This window comes from Equus asinus, chromosome 5 (genome assembly GCF_041296235.1).
Source record: "Equus asinus isolate D_3611 breed Donkey chromosome 5, EquAss-T2T_v2, whole genome shotgun sequence".
Taxonomy (NCBI): domain Eukaryota; kingdom Metazoa; phylum Chordata; class Mammalia; order Perissodactyla; family Equidae; genus Equus; species Equus asinus.
Genome location: NC_091794.1, coordinates 36,965,281 through 36,985,727, shown reverse-complemented (window position 1 = coordinate 36,985,727; position 20,447 = coordinate 36,965,281). Strand labels below are relative to the sequence as shown.

Below are 20,447 nucleotides of genomic sequence, written 5' to 3'. Positions count from 1 at the left end.
TGGAGCCTACAAACTTAACCACTCGGCCACGGGGCCAGCCCCTAGAATATATTTTAAACTAAATGAAAATGAAAATACAACATATCAGAATCTGTGGTCTACAATTAAATCAGTTTTTTGAGGATAATTTATAGCATTAAATATTTATATCAGGAAAGAAGAAGGTCTCAAATGAGGAAATAATAAATTTGAACACAAATAAATTAAATAGAAAATGGACAAACAATAGAAAAAAATCAAAGAAACCAAAAGCTGGTTCTTTAAAAGATAAATAAAATTGATAAACCTCTAGTGAGACTAATCAAGAAAGAGAGAAGACACAATTACTGATATCAAGAATGAGAGAGGTGAAAAGATAATATGAGTAACTTTATACTAATAAATCAACAACTTTAGATGAAATGGAAAAATTCTTTGGAAGACACAAATTACCAAAGCTGACTCAAGAAGAAATGGAAAATCTGAGTGGCTGTACATCAATTAAAGAAATTAATTGATTTCCTGTGAGGAAACTCCAGGCCTAGATAGCTTCACTAGTGAAGTCTGTCATATTTAAGGAAAAAATAATACCAATTCTACACAAAAATATTTTTAAAAATAGAGGAAAAGGGAGTACATAACAGTTTTTATGAGACTGCCTTAACTCTGATAATAAAACCAGAAAAAGACATAGCAATAAAGAACACTACCGACCAATGTCCTCATAAGCAGAGAAGCAAAAATACTTAAAATATTGGTAAATAGAAACCAGCAATGTATAAAAAGACTAATGATGATCAAATAGTGTTTATCCAAGGCATGCAAGGCTGGTTTAACATTAAAAAAATCAATGTAATTCACCATAATAGTTGATTGTAAGGAAAACCGTAATGTCATCTTGAAAGACGTAGAAAAAGCATTTGACAAAATTCAATATCCATTCCCAATAAAACTCTCAGCAAACTAGAAATAGAAGGGAAATTCTTCATCCTGATAATAAGGACATCGAGAAAAATTCTACAGCTAGCATCGTACTGAAAGTAGTACTGCCAAAAGCCAAAATTAAAATCCCTGATTCTGATCAGACCTCCTCTGGAGAAAGTGTAGAAGCCAGAGGAGCGTGTTAGAAGATTCCATGGGCATGAAGTTAGCAAAATCCAGATAGTAGGAAACTCTATGGAATAAGTGTTCCAGCTTCTTCAGTAAATACACTTCAAGGAAAATAAAGGACTGACAGCTAGAGGCAAAAACCTATATATTAAGAGACTTGAGATGCATTGGCCAGCTCCAACATGTGGCCCTTGTTTGGATCTTCATTCAGAAAAATTAAATGCAGAAAAAAGAAAAACAGAACAAACAAGAAAAACCTCAACAGCATTTGACATCTGTGAGACAATTTGAAATCCAAACACTGATTGGATATTTGATATTGAGAAATGATTGTTAATATTTTAAAGTATATTAGTGAAATTGTCATTATGTTAAAAGGGCTCATTTGTTATGCCTATATTGAATTTTTATAAATGAAATATTCAAAATCTGAGATTCACTTCAAAATTATACTGTGTTACAGAGGAGTCAGTGGAATGTAGATGAGACAGGATTGGTGATGAGTTGATAATTGATGAAGCTGGATAATGGATGCATAGGTTCATTATTTTATTCTCTCTGCCTTTGTATACATTTTTAAATTTCCGTAATGAAAAGTTAAGAAAAATTATCATAGTTATCAGTTATTGACCACTTATATATTTTGGGAGGTTTATAAATATTAATATATTTAAGCCTTGCAGAAACAGTACATGGTTTTCAAAGATGGGAAACTGAATGTTGCAAGTTTGAAACTTGTTTAAGGTCATACCCGCTAAGTGACAGAGCCAACATTTGCAGCCCAGATCTGTCAATCAGACAGTAGGTCTTCTTTCTATTTTGCTGGGCTATGACTTTCATATACTATACTGGTTTGTCTTCCTGTTTTTCTCTTGAGTTTTATGCTGATATTTATTTCAGAGAACTTGGGGGTACCATTTTCAGTCAGCCCTCTTGTTTGCCAGAAGCATGACTACCTGTCATCCAATGATGGGCAGGTTGCAACAGTTTTCCTTCAGATTTAGAAGTTGGCGTGTTCCTCCCTTTTCCATGTTCTGAAAAATCAAAAGACCATCTGTAAGCAGAAAATTACTTTTTGCACTTTGTCTTCTCTGCCACTGTCACTGACAGATGGCACTTGATTGACGTTTTCCCCACTTACTTATGGGATGATGGCATGAAACCATGTTAACCTTAAATGTTGTCTCTATAATTGACATTCTTTAAAACTTAGTGAGACTTCTAATGCATGTAATTCTTACCTTTTTGTTTATTTTTTTATAGGCTTTGGTTGGAGAGAAGGCTTGTTATCAATCCATCAGTAGCTATGGTGGTCAGATCTTTTATTTGGGGACAAAAGTAAGCTCTTCCACTCTGTGACTTGTGTTTATTTGTGTCAGGATAGTTGGGGCTGAAGGAGGTTGCTGGTAAAAAGAGCAGCGCATTACAAAGTGGATATTGATCAGCGGTAATCTAAAACTTTTAGGGGTTAGATAGTGGTGATTTTAAGCTGACTTATTTTCTCCATTTTTAGAAATATTTTTACTTTCACTTAGCTTCTAATAGAATGCTTATTTTCTAAATTCAGGGATATACTTTCATAATCTTTGCATTTATGTTTTCATGACCAGGAAGATACCTTCTCATGTATATTTGTCATGTCATTAAGATGTCCTTTAGCATAGATCTGCTTAGGATATATTAAAATACATTGAGGTATTTGACTTAGAATAGAATCACTGGAATAGGAACTTTTTGTATATCAGTTTGTTCCTGTGCTTTTTTTTTTTAACTTAACATGGAGAAATATTTATTCATTATTAAAATTCAAAATATTAGCAAGTCAGTATGGGAAGATTGGGGGTTCCTTATCCATGGGATTAACTCCTTTTTGGACCGTAGGCTTATTGACCTTTAAATATTTGATTTACTCATTAATGTGGGCCCTTGAAGACCCTTTAGTAAATGCTTCTAACTGTGGTATGAAATGCTTTTACTTAAAGAAATGTGAAATGAGATGTGGAACTGGGGCAAATGTGTCTCCCGAACAAGTCCATTGAAGAAGAGCATTTTAATTTTCTTCTCTTTGATTTCTAGTCTGTTTACGTGATGATGCTGAGGAGCTGGAGAGAGGTAAGTTCAAAGTAATTTTATGTATTAGAGCTGTTGAATTGGTGCCATCTTAACATTTCTGTTTTGACTTTGCAGAAAAAGATTATTTGGATTTGGGCTTTTTAGTTTCAGCAGTGTGCATCAAAACCCTTGTAACTACTGGGTACTTGATTTGGTAAAACTGTATAAATTAGGAGTAGGTTTAGCTATACATATCAGAAAATTCAAAATAACAGTGGCTTAAACAGGATTTTTCTCTCATGTAAAAGCAATCTGGAGGTAGGCAGTCCATGATTAGTATGGCAGCCCTATGGTCTTTAGTATAATATCCTGTTCCACCATCCTTGTGTGTGGCTTCTAGTCTCAAGGTCATTTTATGTTCCAGTATGGGACTCCAGCTAAGTCTACATTCCAGGAAGGAGGGAAGAGAAGAGAAGGGCTGGTCCTTGCCTTTTAAAGTGACATCTCAGAAATACCAAGCAACATTTCTGCTTACTTATCATTGGCCAGAATTTAGTCACATGGCCCCAAGTCGCTATAAGAGAGTCTTAGAAATATCCTTTAGCTTGTATATTACTGTCTCAAATAAACTTGGGACTTGTTACTAAGGAGGAAGGAGTGAAAAGATGTTGTGTTAAACAACTAGCTGTTTCTGTGATCAGTGACATTCTAGCTGTTTCTTCTTTTCATATTTAGGCTTGTGGCTGCCTATATTAGCCTATACAATCACTGTACTATCCAGTGCTTTAAGAAATTATTTTTCTTGGAAATAACATAGTCACATGGTTTTGGAATAATTTTAGCTACTAAGCAACAACTTCTAGAAATATATTAGGTAAAATAGGAATTCTGACTGGCAAGTTGGTCACATAAAGGGGTCTGGTTTCTCCCGTTTATTCATTTTAGAGAGTGGATCATCTGCTGAAACAAGATTGTCTTACGGAAGCCTTGGCTCTTGCATGGTCTTTCCATGAAGGAAAAGCAAAAGCAGTAGTGGGTGAGTTAAAAGATTACTGGTGTAGTAGACATTGTTTTTCTGGACTAGAGGGAATGAATAATACTAATCACTCACATGACACTTCTGGGTTAGTGTTCAAGTATTTTATAAATAAGATGTTGTCAAAGCTTACAGACTTCCAATGAAAAAGGTTAATGACAAATACAGGATATAGAATTTTAAGTGTCACTCTTTTGATTCTTTTTTTTTTTTTCATAAGGAAAATTTGCTGTTAGAGCAAAAGGGAAGTACATGCTATCTGGTCTGATACATGTGAGGTGTTCCTGTTATGGCGTATTAGCCAACATTTTGATACCTAAGGATTGTTGAAATTATATCTATTGGTAGCACAGGTTGTGAATAGAAGACCAGAATAGTTTCACTCTTGAAGATGTGGACTAACTTTGTTTTTTGCTGGGTTGTGCTTCTCTACAGGATTATCAGGGGATGCCAGTAAGCGAAAGGCTGTTGTGGCAGATCGGGTGAGTATTTTAATAAGGTTTTTACTAGGGTATAGTACAGATGTGCTTTTGGTATTTGCTAATATCTGTGGGCATGATTAGGTAAATGGCTACAGTCAAGGAGATGGTGTGTAAGAAAAAAAAGAGTCAGGTTATCATTTCCTGGTGTCATCTTGAAAACTTTTTAAATTCTTTCTTATCACCTTTTCTTTTTTTTCCCTTGCTTACTCTCCTATGAAGATGACAAAGTAGTAAAATAGTTCAAAGATAGCAGAAAGTCAAAGGAAGAAAACCCAGGGATCTGGGTTATTTCTGAACATAATTATAGCCCATAGAAAGTTAACATTTGTTAGTTTTTATAAACTGATAGTAATTATGAGAAGTATTATAAGAGCAAGTGTTTGTATTGCCTGAGATAGCAGGGTTAATATTTTAATATTGGTGTTATTAGCTTAATATAGTTAACACTAATATTTACTATTAGATTTGTTTTCCTAGACTTGGTTGAATTCGTTTACTATAGTCATTCCTCCCCTTTTTATTGTGTAAATGCATTGGTAAAAATTATTCCAAATTAGTGTAAACATTTAGAAAACATAAGTAGAAATTGGTTACTCCTTAGACTCGTGAATGCTGCTTGTCTCAGTATCTGCTCTAAAAAGAATTAGCTATCTGTGTTCTTTAGGGAAAGACCTACAGCAGAGGATTACTCAAGAGCTGAACTTCAAAATTTTTCATTTCCTGAGCAGTATAGATGGTAATGAGGTCTAGAACCTGGAGATAATTTTTAGGAAAGATTAGCAAATTAGTGGTAGCTCTGAGGCTGAAAGAAGTTAGGCTGGGGTTAAAAATATTGGGAAATAAAGCCACTAACATTTTGTATTATATTTTTAATGTAATAACAAAGCCTGGCTCTCTATTCTTCAGGAGGGCCATATATATTAGGTAGTGAAAAACTTTAGAAATACATCTTAATTTCTTTGCAAGACTCTTTTCCTTACAGATGGTGGAAATCCTGTTCCATTATGCAGATCGAGCTCTGAAAAAGTGCCCAGATCAGGGAAAAATCCAGGTGATGGAGCAGCATTTTCAGGTACACCTTTGCATGTGTTTCTAATAGACATTGCTGTGCGTAGGTCTAATACTACTCTTTTATATTACTTGAGAATGGGACTTTCATGTTTGGGTTAAACATTTTTTAGTATTCAAAGCTTTGTTTCAGGGCTTGTGGAGCATTCTAAATGATGAAATTTTCAAGTAACCAGTCACATGGGAACAGATGAGTAAATTATTGTGGAGCGTTAGTGCTTAGCTACTTAGTGTTGTGTGGCAGGAAAGGATATATGTAAGAGGGTACAGAGCTGTGAATTGTCACCTCACAGTGGCTGACACCGGCTGATGACCGACATTTATGGTAACTAGGCTAGTCGGAGAAGAGGTCTACTATCGAAGTGTCAGTTTAGTTCTAGGAGTACCTGTGACTCAGGAATGGATCCATTACAAAAAAAGCATGATCTCTAAAATACGCTAATGAAAAACCTTGAGATTCTCTTGGAACTCAGTGAAAATGGAAGTCAAGGAGCAATTTAAAGACTTGTATAGTGTTTATTATGCAAGTTACACTGTTTGCAATGATCTCCAGTTATATTTGTTACAAATCTCTTTCTCCTTCCCCATTCCTAGAGCTCCCTCCCCTCCCCCTGCCTCCTCTTTTAACAAATCTTTGAGGATCTAACACAGGGGTCAGCAAACGTTTTCTAAGCAGGGCCAGATGGGAAAATTTAGGCTTTGCGGGGCACGTATGATCTCTGTCACATATTCTTCCTTGTTTTTTTTTGTTGTTGTTTGTTTTTTAAACAACTCTTAGAAAGTGTAAAAACCGTTTTAGCTGTGAGCCATTCAGAAAAAGGCTGTGGGCAGGATTTGGCCCATGGGCCAAAGTATGCAGTCTCTGGTCTAATATGTACTAGGCACTGGGCAATAATGAGTGAAATATACATGGTCCTTGCTATCTTTAAGTTTGCAGTGGAGTCAAAGTAACTTTTCTTGTGTACATTAGTGGAAATATTTAGAAGAGATCTAGGGGTTTTGAAGTTCTAAAGAGCAGGCCCAGCTCAGATCCTTGCATCTGTCCCTTTGATGCTTATAACTTTGGAAGATAGGGATAGATACAGCAATTAACATTTGGAGGACATCAAACATTTGGAGAGTATTAACATTTGGAGGATTTGGTTTCCTGAACTGTACTCTTTAGTACCACAATAGTGGGCTTCTGGTGGATTAACTTTTATTACTGTTTGGCTGGAGGCTCATTAATTTATCAATAAAGAAGAGAACTAAGCCCAGATAAATTATAAAAATAGATAACTTGGGAGGAAAACATATGGCAGAAAGAAAGCTTTTGGGAACAAAACTGTGTGGGAACAATACCTTCTATATAAATAATTTTTTTTTAAAGATTTTATTTTTCCTTTTTCTCCCCAAAGCCTCCCGGTACACAGTTGTATATTTTTAATTGTGGGTCCTTCTAGTTGTGGCATGTGGGATGCTGCCTCAGCATGGCTTGATGAGCGGTGCCATGTCTGCGCCCAGGGTTCAAACCAGCGAAACCCTGGGCTGCCAGAGCAGAGTGTGTGAACTCAACCACTTGGCCACGGGTCTGGCCCCATAAATAATTTTTATACCAATGTTGTATATATAGAAAAGAAAACTTAGGGGCCAGCCCGGTGGCACGGTGGTTAAGTGCGCACATTCTGCTTTGGCAGCCTGGGGTTCACCAGTTTGGATCCTGGGTGCAGACGTGGCACCACTTGGCAAGCCATGCTGTGGTAGGCATCCCACATATAAAGTAGAGGAAGATGGGCACGGATGTCAGCTCAGGGCCAGTCTTCCTCAGCAAAAAGAGGAGGATTGGCAGCAGATGTTAACTCAGGGCCAATCTTCCTCAAAAAAAAAAAAAAAAGAAAGAAAAAGAAAAGAAAACTTCATATTTTAACAAGAGAATATCTATTACCAAGAAGTGGTAGGGAGGTATTCATGAAAGAACTCTCTCCATTGGAAGGTATACTCTGTTGAAAATAAACATCTAGTAGGGAACTAGGAGGGGCTGATGTGGGGGCGCGATGTGTAACGTAGAAACCACCATGTGGGGAAGAACATGGTAAAGAGCTATAAAAGAAGAAAGGGAGAAAAGTGATGTTCTGTTGGAGAAATAAGAAAGAATCTCAGCGTGACAGGGGCTATGGATGATGGTTTCTAGTGCTGATTATAAAATTTACAGAGAAACAAACTGTAGTCATGTGTTCTTAACCATCTAGATCTTTGTTGGAAGTTTCATTCTGCTAAAAGAGTATCTGATAAAATTTTTTATTGATTAAGATTTTAGTCTCATAAAAGGTAAAGGATAACAGTGGTGGGGACCACTATTTGGGATTTGTTTTTTACTAATGATCAGGGATAGACTCTTCAGAGAAAAATTATCACTTTGTTTTAACAATTGTAATAATGATGAAGAATACACTCAGCATAAATCCTGTATTTTAGAAATCAAATATGTCAGAAAAAGGGGCCAGCCCCATGGCCGAGTGGTTAAAGTTCCATGCACTCCACTTTGACGGCCCAGATTCACGGGTTTGGATCCCAGGCGCGGACTTACTCCATTTGTCAGCCATGCTGTGGATGCATCCCACATACAAAATAGAGGACGACTGGCACAGATGTTAGCTCAAGACTAATCTTCCTCAAGAAAAAAAAGAGAAGGATTGGCAATGGATGTTAGCTCAGGGCAAATCTTCCTCACCAAAACCAAAACAAACAAACAAAAATACTTCAGAAAAGAAAATATGGGTACAATCTCATGGTTATAGGCTCTAAAAAATGAATAGGTTACAAAGAACAGGAAATTCTTAAATTTTGACGTAATAACCACAAACAATTCAAAGAGAAAGGAAATGGAGGCATGTTGAGAGAAGTGTCTGTCTACAAAGCACAGAACAGCTACAAAAAATGGAGAGAGGCAGAAAACCAAAGATAGATGCCAAAAGCATCTTGACTGCCAGAAAGGAGAATACTCCAGTACCTACTAAGATGCTGAGGGGTACACGAAAGAGATTTTGACAAAGATTCACTGAGTATATACTACATGCCAAGTACCAAGTAAAGGGTGTAATATTCCTTTTTATTTAATTCTCCCAGCAACCCCATGAAGTAGATAGTGTTTTAATCCCCATTTTACAGATGAAGAAATTTAGGCTGAGGGAGGTTAAGTGACTCCCCAAGGTAATATTGCTAGTAAGTGGTGGGGCCAGAACTCATATCCAGGTCCTTCTGACTTCAGAGCCCAGCTGTTAACTAACCATTGTACTGTACTGTTATTTTCAGAGCAAAAAGTGTAAGGATAGGTGAGAAGGGGTGATGTTAATAGGTGTCTAGAATGATAATTATAGCAGAATCTGAATTGTTTAATGCTTCCTAGGTGGGAGGCACTGTTAAAAACCCTTTGCATATATTAACTCATTTAATTCTTATTGTAACTTTATATGTAGATGCGGGTATTCACATTTATAAATGAGACTGAGGCACAGAGACGTTAAATAACCTGTTCCAGGTTACATAGCTAGTAAATGATAGACCTGGGATTAGAACCCAGGCGGTGGGCCTTCAGGTCCACATCTGGACTGCTACACTCTACTATAGAATAATGCTTCTTATTTTACTCCATTTTCATGAGCACAGAGAAATGTTCTTTAAAGTGGAAAAGTCTAGATAAATATATTTAATAAAAAAGCTGAACCCCAGCGTATGTGACATATAGTTACATTATGATTGTTCAAATCTCAAGACCCACTGGAATCATAATCCAGGATACTGTTTGAACAGTTGGAGCCATTGTTAATGATTTGTGAGTAACTTTGGATCAACTTTTGAATGAGGTGCCCTCGCTTAAGCCTGGAGGCCTCAGCACAGGAGACACAATTTATTTCACTCAAGAGGGCTGTTTTCTTCTGGAAAAGGTAATCCTCAGCCCATCAGGATGAGTGGAAGTCATGCAGAGTTGGCCACAAGTCTGCCATTTTAAGCGTTTAATCTTAAATATTTAATCACAAAATTATTAAATAGGTTAACTCTTAAAGTGTATTTTTTTTAAAAAGAAGCGTGGACTTAGGAAGCTATCCACTGATAACCCCAATGTGGTTTGTGAACATTTTCCATGAGTTCACCTAAAAATGGTCATGTTCAATGATCATGTTAAACTCATAAATTGCCTTATTAAAAGGAATCTGAGGATGGCATTTTCATGGAATCCCTGTTGCATAATGCCTTGATTTCATTAAGGAATTTGTCTAAATTTTCCATTCTCCTCATGGCTGAAATAGATTAGTAAATAGTAAATAGATTAGTAAATCGATTTTCAGCTAGATAAACATCGCTACCCAAAAAGCATTCTTTGGGGCTTAGTATTAATTACATCTTGGGGCTCTTTCATATTCCAAGTTTTTGTAATTGATTTGGATGAAGATTTATTGAGTGGCTTGTCAAATTTAGATGACACCAAGAATCAGGGTCCAAAATGATCCTGACAGAGTGCAATCAAAAGCATTATGATATGAAATTTAACCAGGATAAACATCAAGACTTCATTAGATTCAGCTGATTACATTGCATGAGTATTGAGTTGGGAAAATCTAGCCAAACAGAATTTTAGTTGACTACAAATTTAGTATGAGCATTAGTACGTTAAGGTCCAGTTAAAGGAAAGTTATAGTACCACTGGGCTACCTGTTGGAGATAAAACCTCTGAGATAGGTTATGGACTATTGACAGACTAAGCTATATCCCACAGCTGGGATGGTGGGAGGTTTTAAAACAATAGTTGAAAAAAAATACTGGCGTTGTTTAATCTGAGGAGAAAGTGGAGACATGCCTGCCTTCAGATGATGAGGGGCTGTTGTATGAGGATTTACTGTACTGCTGCAAAGGGAAGGCTGGTATAAGTGGGTGGACATTAGGAGCTGTATTCCTGTTTAAAATGACCTAGTGATGATGTAATGGCTTTTGGACTTATGCACCTCCTACTGTTGAATGTATTGAAATAAGGGGAGTATGACAACTGGCCTGAAGTGTTTTTAAAAGACTTTCTTTACTGGGTGGGAATATCTAAGATTCTGATCCGTATAGAAACTCATTAGAAACAGGTATCCTCTAATCCAGGGAAGACTGGTTTCTTACTCAGAGTACCAAGAATTTGTATCTTACCAGCAGGTGGCGCTCATGCCTGCTGCCTCAATTTTAATCTTCACTTGTAAGGAAGAGCCTCACCTTTTCCTTGGAGTCAGAATATATGCCATTTAGTATTTCTGCTTTCCTCCAAAGATCAATATTTTGTCCTGCTTTGACTATAGAAAATAACTTTGGGATCTTGTGATGCTTTTGAAAGGCTGTGGCTTTTATTTATCTATGAAAAGATTTGAACCTATACTTTATTTGTATAATAACTAGAAGGATTAAAAGGAATTAAAGTGTTCTCTGTCTCTACATCTTGAACCATGTTTTTTCTTCTGGCCAGGTCTTCCCATCCTAAAACAAAGTCAAACAGCAAATAAACGCCTCCTTTGCACCATGCCGTACACAATAGCCTTATGCCTCTTGTCTGCACATTCTTTACAGAGCCAAACATAAGAGTTGTCTGCATTTCCCACCTCCCTCTCATCCTGTGTCTATAAATTCCGTGGGCCGTTTTTGTTCCTCATCTTGTTGGTCTCCAGAAGCATTCAACGCAATTAGTGACTTCTTGAAACAGTCTGTCCCTTTGGCTTCTCTGGTATCATACATTCCAGTTGTGTTTTTTTTCCCCTATCTCTCTCACTACTTAGTGACTTTCTTTGTTCATTCTTCTTCCTCCTCATCTACTTAACCAATAAATGTTAGAATTCTTCACAATACTCTATATCAGTGTTTCTCTAGATGTTGTCTGTGGACCATTTGCTTCAAAAAACACTTGAGAATATTTGCTAAAAATGCTTTTCCTGAGTTATTTCGCAGGTCGGCTGAATCTGACTCTCTGGGATTGGTGACCCAGATTTGTGATCAGCCCCTGAGGTGACTCTTAAGCATGTTAAAGTTCAAGAACTGTTGCTTTATGTTCTCTCCCTAGGTGATATAGACAAGTGACTATCTTAACAGTGTCTTCAACCTAGATTGTTCTCCGAGTTCCAAGATCCGTATAGTAAGATGCCCATTTAATCTCCACTTGGATGTTTCATAGGTACCTCAAACTCATGAACATTCCTTCACAAAGCCTCTTTGGATGATCTCTATTTTACTGAATGGATCCACTATCCACCTAAAGGGAATTGAAAGATTCTTGTCTTTCACTCGTTCTTATCTATTCTGCCTCTTGACTTTTCTCTATTTCTTTAATCTGTTTACATCATGCCATCTATTCTTCCACTATTCTGGTGCATATCACCATCATCTTCTCTTGGTATATTACCGTAGCCTCCTTATTGATCTTTCTGTACATATTCTTACAGCATTTCATTGCATTTTCCACACAGCAGACAGAGAGAAATGTCTTTCAAGTCTAGACATGAGACTCTCCTGATTTTAAAATATTTTGAGGACTTCTGATTGTCTTGGAATAAAGACTAAATTCCCTGGAGTTTCTAAGGCTGTACATGATATACAGTTGTCCCTCCTTAACTGTGGTTTCGCTTTCCACCATTTCAGTTAACTGTGGTCCTCCGTGGTCTGAAAATATTAAATGGAAAATTCCAGAAATAAACAATTAATAAGTTTTAAATTGCGCACCATTCTGAGTAGCGTGATGAAATCTTGTGCTGTCCTGCTCCATCCCACCCAGCATGGACATCATCCCTTTGTCCAGCATAGCCACGCTGTATACGCTACCTGCCTGTTAGTCACTAGTAACCATCTTAGTTGTCAGATCAACTGTCACGGTATCGCAGTGCTTGTGTTCAAGTAATCCTTATTTTACTTAATAATGACTCCAAAACACAAGAGTAGTGATGCTGGCAATTTGAATATGCCAAAGAAAAGCTGTAAAATGCTTCCTTTAAGTGAAAAGCTGAAAGTTCTTGACTTAATAAGGAAAGAAAAAAAAAGTCATATGCTGAGGTTGCTAAGATCTATAGTAACTTTTATTACAATATATTGTTATAATTGTTCTGTTATATTATTGGTTATTGTTGTTAATCTCTTTCTGTGCCTAATTTATAAATTAAGCTTTATCATAGGTATGTATCTATAGGAAAAAGATAATGTATACGGGGCTCAGCACTATCTGTGGTTTTAAGTATCCACTGAGGGTCTTGGAACACATCTCCCACAGATAAGTGGGGAGTACTGTATCCCCACCTAACTCCTCCTGATTCTTGGTATCCCTACAATACTGTAGAGTTCTTTTCAGTTTTTTGATGTCCCCGTTCTCTCTTAACTCAGAGCCTTTGGCCATAGTGTTTGCACAAAAAAATTCCTTGCTATTTCTTTTTAGCTCAACTAGCTCCTATCTATTTTCGGGTGTCAGCTTAAACGTCACTTCCTCTGACTCCCGTGTTAAATCAGATCCATTTCTTTGTAAAATACCATGCACTTAAATTACTCATTCAATGTCAGTCTTCCCCAGCTAGACTGTGTAAGTCCAGGGACCTGTATAAGTGCAGGGAACAAGTCTGATTTTTTTCACTGCTGTATTCCCAGCATGTGGTTTAGTGCCCTTTATTTGGTAAATATTTGATGAGAGACTTTAAAAAAAGCACATGAGCTTATGTTGTGTACATGTTTGCTTTGGAAATATGTTTTAAATCTAACTCTGGGAGGTTTGAAATGAGAATAGAACTTAGCATTTGCAACACAGATGTCCATAATCATGGCTGATATTGTGTGCAATGTGCCTGGCAAGTATCTGATTTGATCTTTATACTGGAGGAGTAGCTGTTATTTATCCCCATTTTACAGATGTTTACAGGTGTTAAGCAGACACGGAGCTTGAGTAACTTGCCTAATATCACACAACCATTAAAGAGCAGAACCATGATAGGCACCCAGGCTGTCTGGCTCAGGAGCCTTGACCCTATACCGTACTGTGTTTCATCCCACAGTTTATTCTTTCATAATCTTAGACCAATATGTTATCAGGTAGCTCACTTTGAAATAGAGAGGACTAAGTAATATATGAGTTTTAGGAAGATACTAATATATATAAAAAGGTGAAAGTACAAATGAATTCGTTTTAAGATAACCATAGTAATCATCTTTGAATGATTATGGGCCCTTTTATTTCTCATCTTATTGGTCCTTAATAGCATTCAGCGTAGTTAACGACTTCTTGAAACAGTCTGCCCCTCTGGCTTCTCTGGTGTCAGAGCTGTCTGCCAGCAGTGCTCTCAGATTCAGAAGCTGGTCAACTAACTATGGAAACAGGTTCATGAATTTGGGTTATTTTATCTTGCTACACTCATGTTTGTGTATGAAACAAGGTAAAGGTATAAATAAATGAGGCATTTTAATAATATGAATCAAGCTAAAATAATATAATTTTAAAAGATCTGAAAAATGAAGCCTTACGTTAATCATTACCAAGCTCTCCTTCCAGCTTCATGTACATTTCCGTGAGAAGCATATCATTCAAGGCTGTTCTTATAGCAACTGTTGGCATATGTTTTTGTTTTAAGAATTCATGCCAAAGAGTGGACAGAGACTAAAACTGAACGCAGAGTGAGATGATAGGAGCTTTCCTTGTTTAACTCATGCTTCCCTGAGATGATTTGGAAGGGAAAACAGTGTTGGTGTCCAGCACACCGCCCTGTCCCTGAGGCTTGCTTAAAATGCTGGTTCTGGGGAATCAGGTCTTTCCTAGAAGATTACTTTGTTATCATACTGGGAAAAAAAAAAAAAGGAAAAACACATGTACACACATACACATGCAGAGAGATATCTATATAGCTGCTCACAGTGTGTGTATGCTAATACTGGACTACCAGCTACCCAGCTCAGACAGCCTTTGGAGATCGATCCGTCTGTCTGTCTATCTATCTATCTGTCTATCTTTCTCTCTATCTATGTGTGTGCTTAGGAATGTTTATCTATTTTGGTATATATACATTCTAGGCTTTGTTAAAATTTTGAATCATTTTCAAACAATGCTGTTTTCACTGCCTGACTGACTTTTAGAATATAGATTATGAGAATTAATGCCGTTGTTCCAAAAAGCAAAGGCATCTACATCTGCTATCTCGTTTCTTTTCATATCATCCCTATGAAATAGGGAAAGCCAGAGATTATATCTTCAGTTGGCAGATGGTAAGATAGTCACAATGCAATAAAATGATCTATTCAGTCACTCGAACAATTGACAGGCTTAAATTTAGGTTTTCTGTTTGTCAGCTTAGTGTTTTATTTACATTTCCACATTGCCTTCTTTAATTAGTCTTAAATATACATGAATATCTAACAAGAGAAACAGTCTTCTTTGGCCGATGATAGGGCTGTGCATTGAAGAAGAGATTAGAAAAATATTTACTTTTTTTTTTTTTTAATTCTGGAGACCAAAAATTTACCCATTTCAGGGGACTCCTGCAAGCTTTTGAGACTGTGAGGAACATTCTTAAAGCAGGTATTGCTCACTACGTCTGTGTTGAAAGACTTCAGGCAAATAGCAGCAAGCAGCACACAGCGCATGCTGAACCTCAGGGCGGAAGGGCTGAAAGTTTGCAGTCAGGCCCTTGATCGCTCAACTTCCCAAAGAGAGGTGTGTGTAGATCAAGTCTAGCTGGAAGGACTGAGGGTTTCGCTTCAAGAGAAGGACCTGTCTTTTCCCATTCTTCTTTCTCATAGTGCTCTCATGAAAGCAGCCTTCCAAATGGGTTAAGTGGGGAGATAGCCCAGCTGGGCACCAGCTGCTCACGGTGGTTGTATACTTGTCCTGGGAATGTCAGCTGCGTAGCTGAGTGCAGATCCTGTGGGAAGTTGAGTCTGTGCTTAGCCCTTGCCACTGGGGAGATGGAGAGCTACAGATCCCAGCCAGCTCGTTTTCAGGCCCCTAGGAGATTGCCACCGGGCATTCTCCACTGGATAGTCTGACTTGACTCTTCGTAATCAGATTCTAGAAAAGAAGCCTTAAAATATGGAAATAGATTTGGCTTTAACTAATATTTTGTTTATGATTTTTAATGTTCAAAATTGATAAAGCATTAATTTGGATGATTTAGCCCTGTTTAAGTTAGTTAAGAACAGTTAGGGGTAGCTTTGAGGACTATGTGTATCCTCTTTTTTTTTAATTAAATTTTTTATTTGGGGATAATTGTAGATTCACATTCAGTTGTAAGAAATAATACAAAGAAATCCCATGTACACTGAACTCGATTTTTCCTATTGGGAACATCTTGCAAAACCGTGGTGTGACTACATAACCAGGATATTGACCAATACACTAAAGATACAGGACATTTCCATCACCACATGAATTTTGCCTCTTTATAGCCCCATCCACTTCCCTCCCGCCCCTACCCCCTTCCTAGGCCCTGGCAACCACTAATTTTTCTCCGTATCTATAATTTTGTCATTTCAAGAATGTTATATAAGTGGAATTACGTAGTATGTAACCTTTTGGCATTGACTTTTTAAACTCAGCACAATTCTCTGTTGATTCATCTAGGTCGTTGATTCTATCAATAGCTTGTTGCTTTTTTTTTGCTGAGTTGCATTCCATAGTATGGATGCACTGAAGTTTGACTAACCATTCACCCGCTGAAGGACATCTGGGTTGTTTCCAGTTTGGGGCTATTAAAAATAAAGTTGCTATAGGGGCTGGCCCCGTGGCTGAGTGGTTAAGTTCGCGTGCTCCGCTGCAGGCGGCCCAGTGTTTCGTTGGTTCGAATCCTGGGTGCGGACATGGCACTGCTCATCAAACCACGCTGAGGCAGCGTCCCACATGCCACAACTAGAAGGACCCACAGCGAAGAATATATACCACTATGTACTGGGGGGCTTTGGGGAGAAAAAGGAAAAATAAAATCTTTAAAAAAAAAAAATAATAAAGTTGCTATAAACATTTGTGTATAGGTTTCTGTGTGAACATAAGTCTTCATTTCTCTGGAAGAAGTGCCCAGGAGTGCACTTGTTGGATCGTATGATAGTTGCATGTTTAATTTTTTAAGAAACTACCAAACTGTTTTCTACAATAGTTTTACCCTTTTGTATTTCCACCAGCAATGTATGTGTGATCAGGTTTGTCCACATCCTCACCAGCATTTGGTGAAGTCACTCTTTTTCCTTTTAGCTATTCTGATAGATGTGTAGTGATATCTCATTGTGGGTTCCATTTGCGTTTCCCTAATGACTAATGGTGTTGAACATCCTTTCACATGCTTATTTGCCATCTGTATATCTTCTGTGAAATGTCTCTTCATGTGTTTTGCCTATATTCTAATTGGATTGTTTGTTATTTTACTGTTGAGTTTTGAGAGGGTTTTTTGGTTTGTTTTTTTAAATTCTGCATTTTAATCCTTTATCAGAAAGGTGGTTCTCCCAGTCTGTAGCTTTTTTTTCATCCTTTTAACAGGGTCTTTTAGAGAGCAAAAGTTTTTAATTTTGATCAAATCCAATTTATCAGTCTTTCCTTTTATTGATTGTGCTTTTGGCATCAAGTCTAAGAACTCTCTGTGTAGCCCAAGACCCCAAAGATTTTCTCCTATGTTTTTTCTAAAAGTTTTATAGTTTTGTGTTTTACACTTAAGTCTGTGATCCATTTTGAGCTAAACTTTGCACAAGGCGTGAGACTTAGATCAAAGTTCTCTTTTTTGCCTATGGACATCCAAGTACTCTCGCACCATTTATTGAAAAGACTAGTTTTCTTCTTTGAATTGCTTTAGCACCTTTGTAAAAAATCATTTGGGTCTATTTCTGGGTTCTCTTTTCTATTCCATTAATCTGTGTGTGTCCGTCCATCTGCCAGTACCACATAGTCTTGATTACTGTGGCTGTATAAGTCATTTGAAATCGAATAGGGCGATTCCTTCTACTTTATTTTTTGTTGTCAAAATTATTTCAGCTATTCTACTTTTTTTACCTTTCCATATAAATTGTAGAATAATTTTGTCTCTATGAAAAAGTCTTGTGAGAATTTTGATAGACATTACATTAAACTTATATATCAATTTGAGGAGAATTAGCATCTTTACTATGTTGAGTCTTCCAGTCTTCTTTGATTTTTTTAATCATCATTCTGTAGTTTTCAGTATACAATTCCTGTACATAGTTTGTTAGATTTATACCTAGTCAATCTGTCTGTCTTGCCTTCCTTTCTTTTTTTTCTTTTGCAATTATAAATGGTATTGAATTTTTAATTTTGGTGTCCACGTGTTCATTAATAGCATACAGAAATACAATTTATTATTGTATGTTTATCTTATATTCTGCCATCTTACTGAACTCACTTCTTAGTTCTAAGGGTTTTATGTAGATTCCTTGAGATTTTCTATGTAGACAGTCATGTCATCTGCAAAAGAAACAGTTTTATTTTTTCCTTCCCACTCTGTGTGCCTTTTTCTCTCCTTTTCTTGCTTTATGGCACTGGCTAGAACTTCCAGCATTGTGTTGAATAAGAGTGATGAGGGCAGACATCCTTACCTTGTTCCCAATCAGAATGAAAGCACTCAGTCTTTCACTGTGAAGTATAATGTTAGCTGTAGGAGGTTTGTTGCAGATATTCTTTATCCAGTTGAGGGAATTCCCCTCTATTTCAGTTTTTCTAAGAGTTTTTTCATGAATGGGTGTTGAATTTTGTCAAATGCTCCTTCTGCATTGATTGATACTGATTTTTCTGCTTTAGCCTGTTAGTATGGTGTATTACATTGATGGATTTTGATTATTGAACTGGCCTCTCATCCCTGGAATAAACCTCACTTGGTCATGATGTAGAATTCTTTTCATATATTGAATTATATATGCTGATATTCTGTTAAGAATTTTTGAGTCTTATTCACGAGGCATTTGGTCTGTAGCTTTCTTTTTTTGTAATGTATTTTTGGATTTTGGTATCAGAGCAAAGCTAACTTTACAAAATGAATAGGGAAGTGTTCCTTCCTCTTCTGTTTTCTGGAAGAGGTTTTGTAGAGTTGGTAGTAATTCTTCTTTAAATGTTTGGTAGAATGCTTCAGTGAAACTAAGCATGTAGATTTTGGGGGGGAGTTTTAAATTATGAATTCAATTTCCTTCATAATTATAGGAGTATTCAAATGATCTGTTTCATATTGAGTGAGTTGTAATAGTTGTATTTTTTGAGGAATTGGTCTATTTCATCTAAGTTGTCAAATTTGTGTGTGTAGAGTTGTTCATAGTATTCCCTTATTATCCTTTTTTTTTTGTTCCTTGCACCCAGAAAAATCCTTCCGTGACTGTCTCCCATACTGATTCGAGGACTATAATTGCAGTGTTTGGAAGGAAGAAAATTTAGACGTGGAGACACAGTAAGCATGTAGGTTGAAGAGAAGTGAAATGGCAGAAAGAGCTCTAGATGAGGTACCAGGTGGCCTGCATTCTGACAAGCTGTGTGACCCTTAAACTTTCTGAGTCTCAGTTTTCTCATCTCTAAATGGAAATAAAAGTCCCTTCCTGGACAACCGAATTATTGCAGCTATCACCTGTGAAGTGCTTTGTAAACTTTGAAATATAAGACTTTAAAGGATTAAAAGTCTCAGATAAAAATATAGGCGGGGGGAATTTATTAATACTTATTACATTTTCTTTGGCAAATACTAGTTAATGGTAGTTTTGATTAACAAGGAAATGAGAGCTTTTTGCAGAATGGAAACCACATGATAAATTGCTGGGGCCAAAGAATTCATTCTTACTGCAGAGTGGATGAGGCCTTCTAAGTCATTTCTGGTTCCATTAACAAAATGGTAATTCCTTGCAGTCTGGAACCTTAGTGCATTTAACATCACTGTCCCACCATGAGTTCCTCTATTTTGTCCTGGCAGTCTGGGTCACCCTAAACTAGAGCAAACTGAGGGGCCTCCCCAGGGCCTTCAAACTAAAGAGCCTCCGTCCTCTATCCACCCCGACAGCCTACAGCTTAGAATGTGCTTACCTGAAGACTCAGCACTGTGGGACAAGCAGAGTAGACTTGCCAGACAGACAGACAGACAGGAAAAATAAAAAGAGAAATACCTTTTTGAAATTTGATATTTCAGAAAAATCAGTGTAGTCATGAGAAAAAGCTGAATTGTGTCAGACTTGTGAAACTTATTTTACAGTTTAGTACTGCTTTTCTTTTAAATTACGTGCATAATCCCTGCTTAGGACCTCTAATGTTCTCTCTCTCTTGTTTTTAATAGATGTTTACTAGAATAGGTCAGGAGTGATGATGCTGTGAAAACAATTAAAAAGTAATTGTCGTTAATGATCATGAAAAATAGTCATTAATACTTTCAGAATGTAATTATCCTAATAGCTAACCTATGCACTCCTAGTTTTATTTGTTAGAATATCATAATCTGTCTCGGTCAACACACATTAGGGTCAAATCCAGTGTTACGAATGAGGCTTGTGAAGCAAGATGCTTTCTGTTGGAGCATTTTAATTAGGAATACGGTGGACTACTTCTCCATATCTCTTGGTAGAGAGAATAGAACTATGGTATGTTAGACTTTTTAATTTTATTTTACTTTTTATTTTACTTTTTGACCCCTTGCATCCATTTCTCACATCCCCTAACCCCTGCCTCTGGCAACCACCATTCTGCTCTCTATATCTCTAAGCTTGGTGTTTTTTTTTGTTTTTTGTTTTAG

The 20,447-nt window shown here is 36.9% G+C and overlaps 1 protein-coding gene across 13 annotated transcripts in view; it reads left to right on the top strand.

Annotated features, from left to right (window-relative positions):
- The window catches only part of VPS8 (VPS8 subunit of CORVET complex), a 236,928-nt gene that overhangs the window by 58,033 nt on the left and 158,448 nt on the right, over positions 1 to 20,447 (top strand). For 12 of the 13 annotated variants that reach the window (XR_011503258.1, XR_011503257.1, XR_011503256.1 and 9 more), the window contains exons 16-20: positions 2,353 to 2,427; positions 3,166 to 3,201; positions 4,087 to 4,177; positions 4,613 to 4,659; positions 5,642 to 5,731. Coding sequence is in view for 9 of the 13 variants with exons in the window: in XM_070509286.1 (XP_070365387.1) it covers positions 2,353 to 2,427; positions 3,166 to 3,201; positions 4,087 to 4,177; positions 4,613 to 4,659; positions 5,642 to 5,731 (339 nt within the window). In the remaining 4 variants the exon portion in view is untranslated. Of the gene's footprint in view, positions 1 to 2,352; positions 2,428 to 3,165; positions 3,202 to 4,086; positions 4,178 to 4,612; positions 4,660 to 5,625; positions 5,732 to 20,447 lie in introns of all 13 variants that reach the window. The other variant, XM_070509288.1, reaches the window with a different exon arrangement.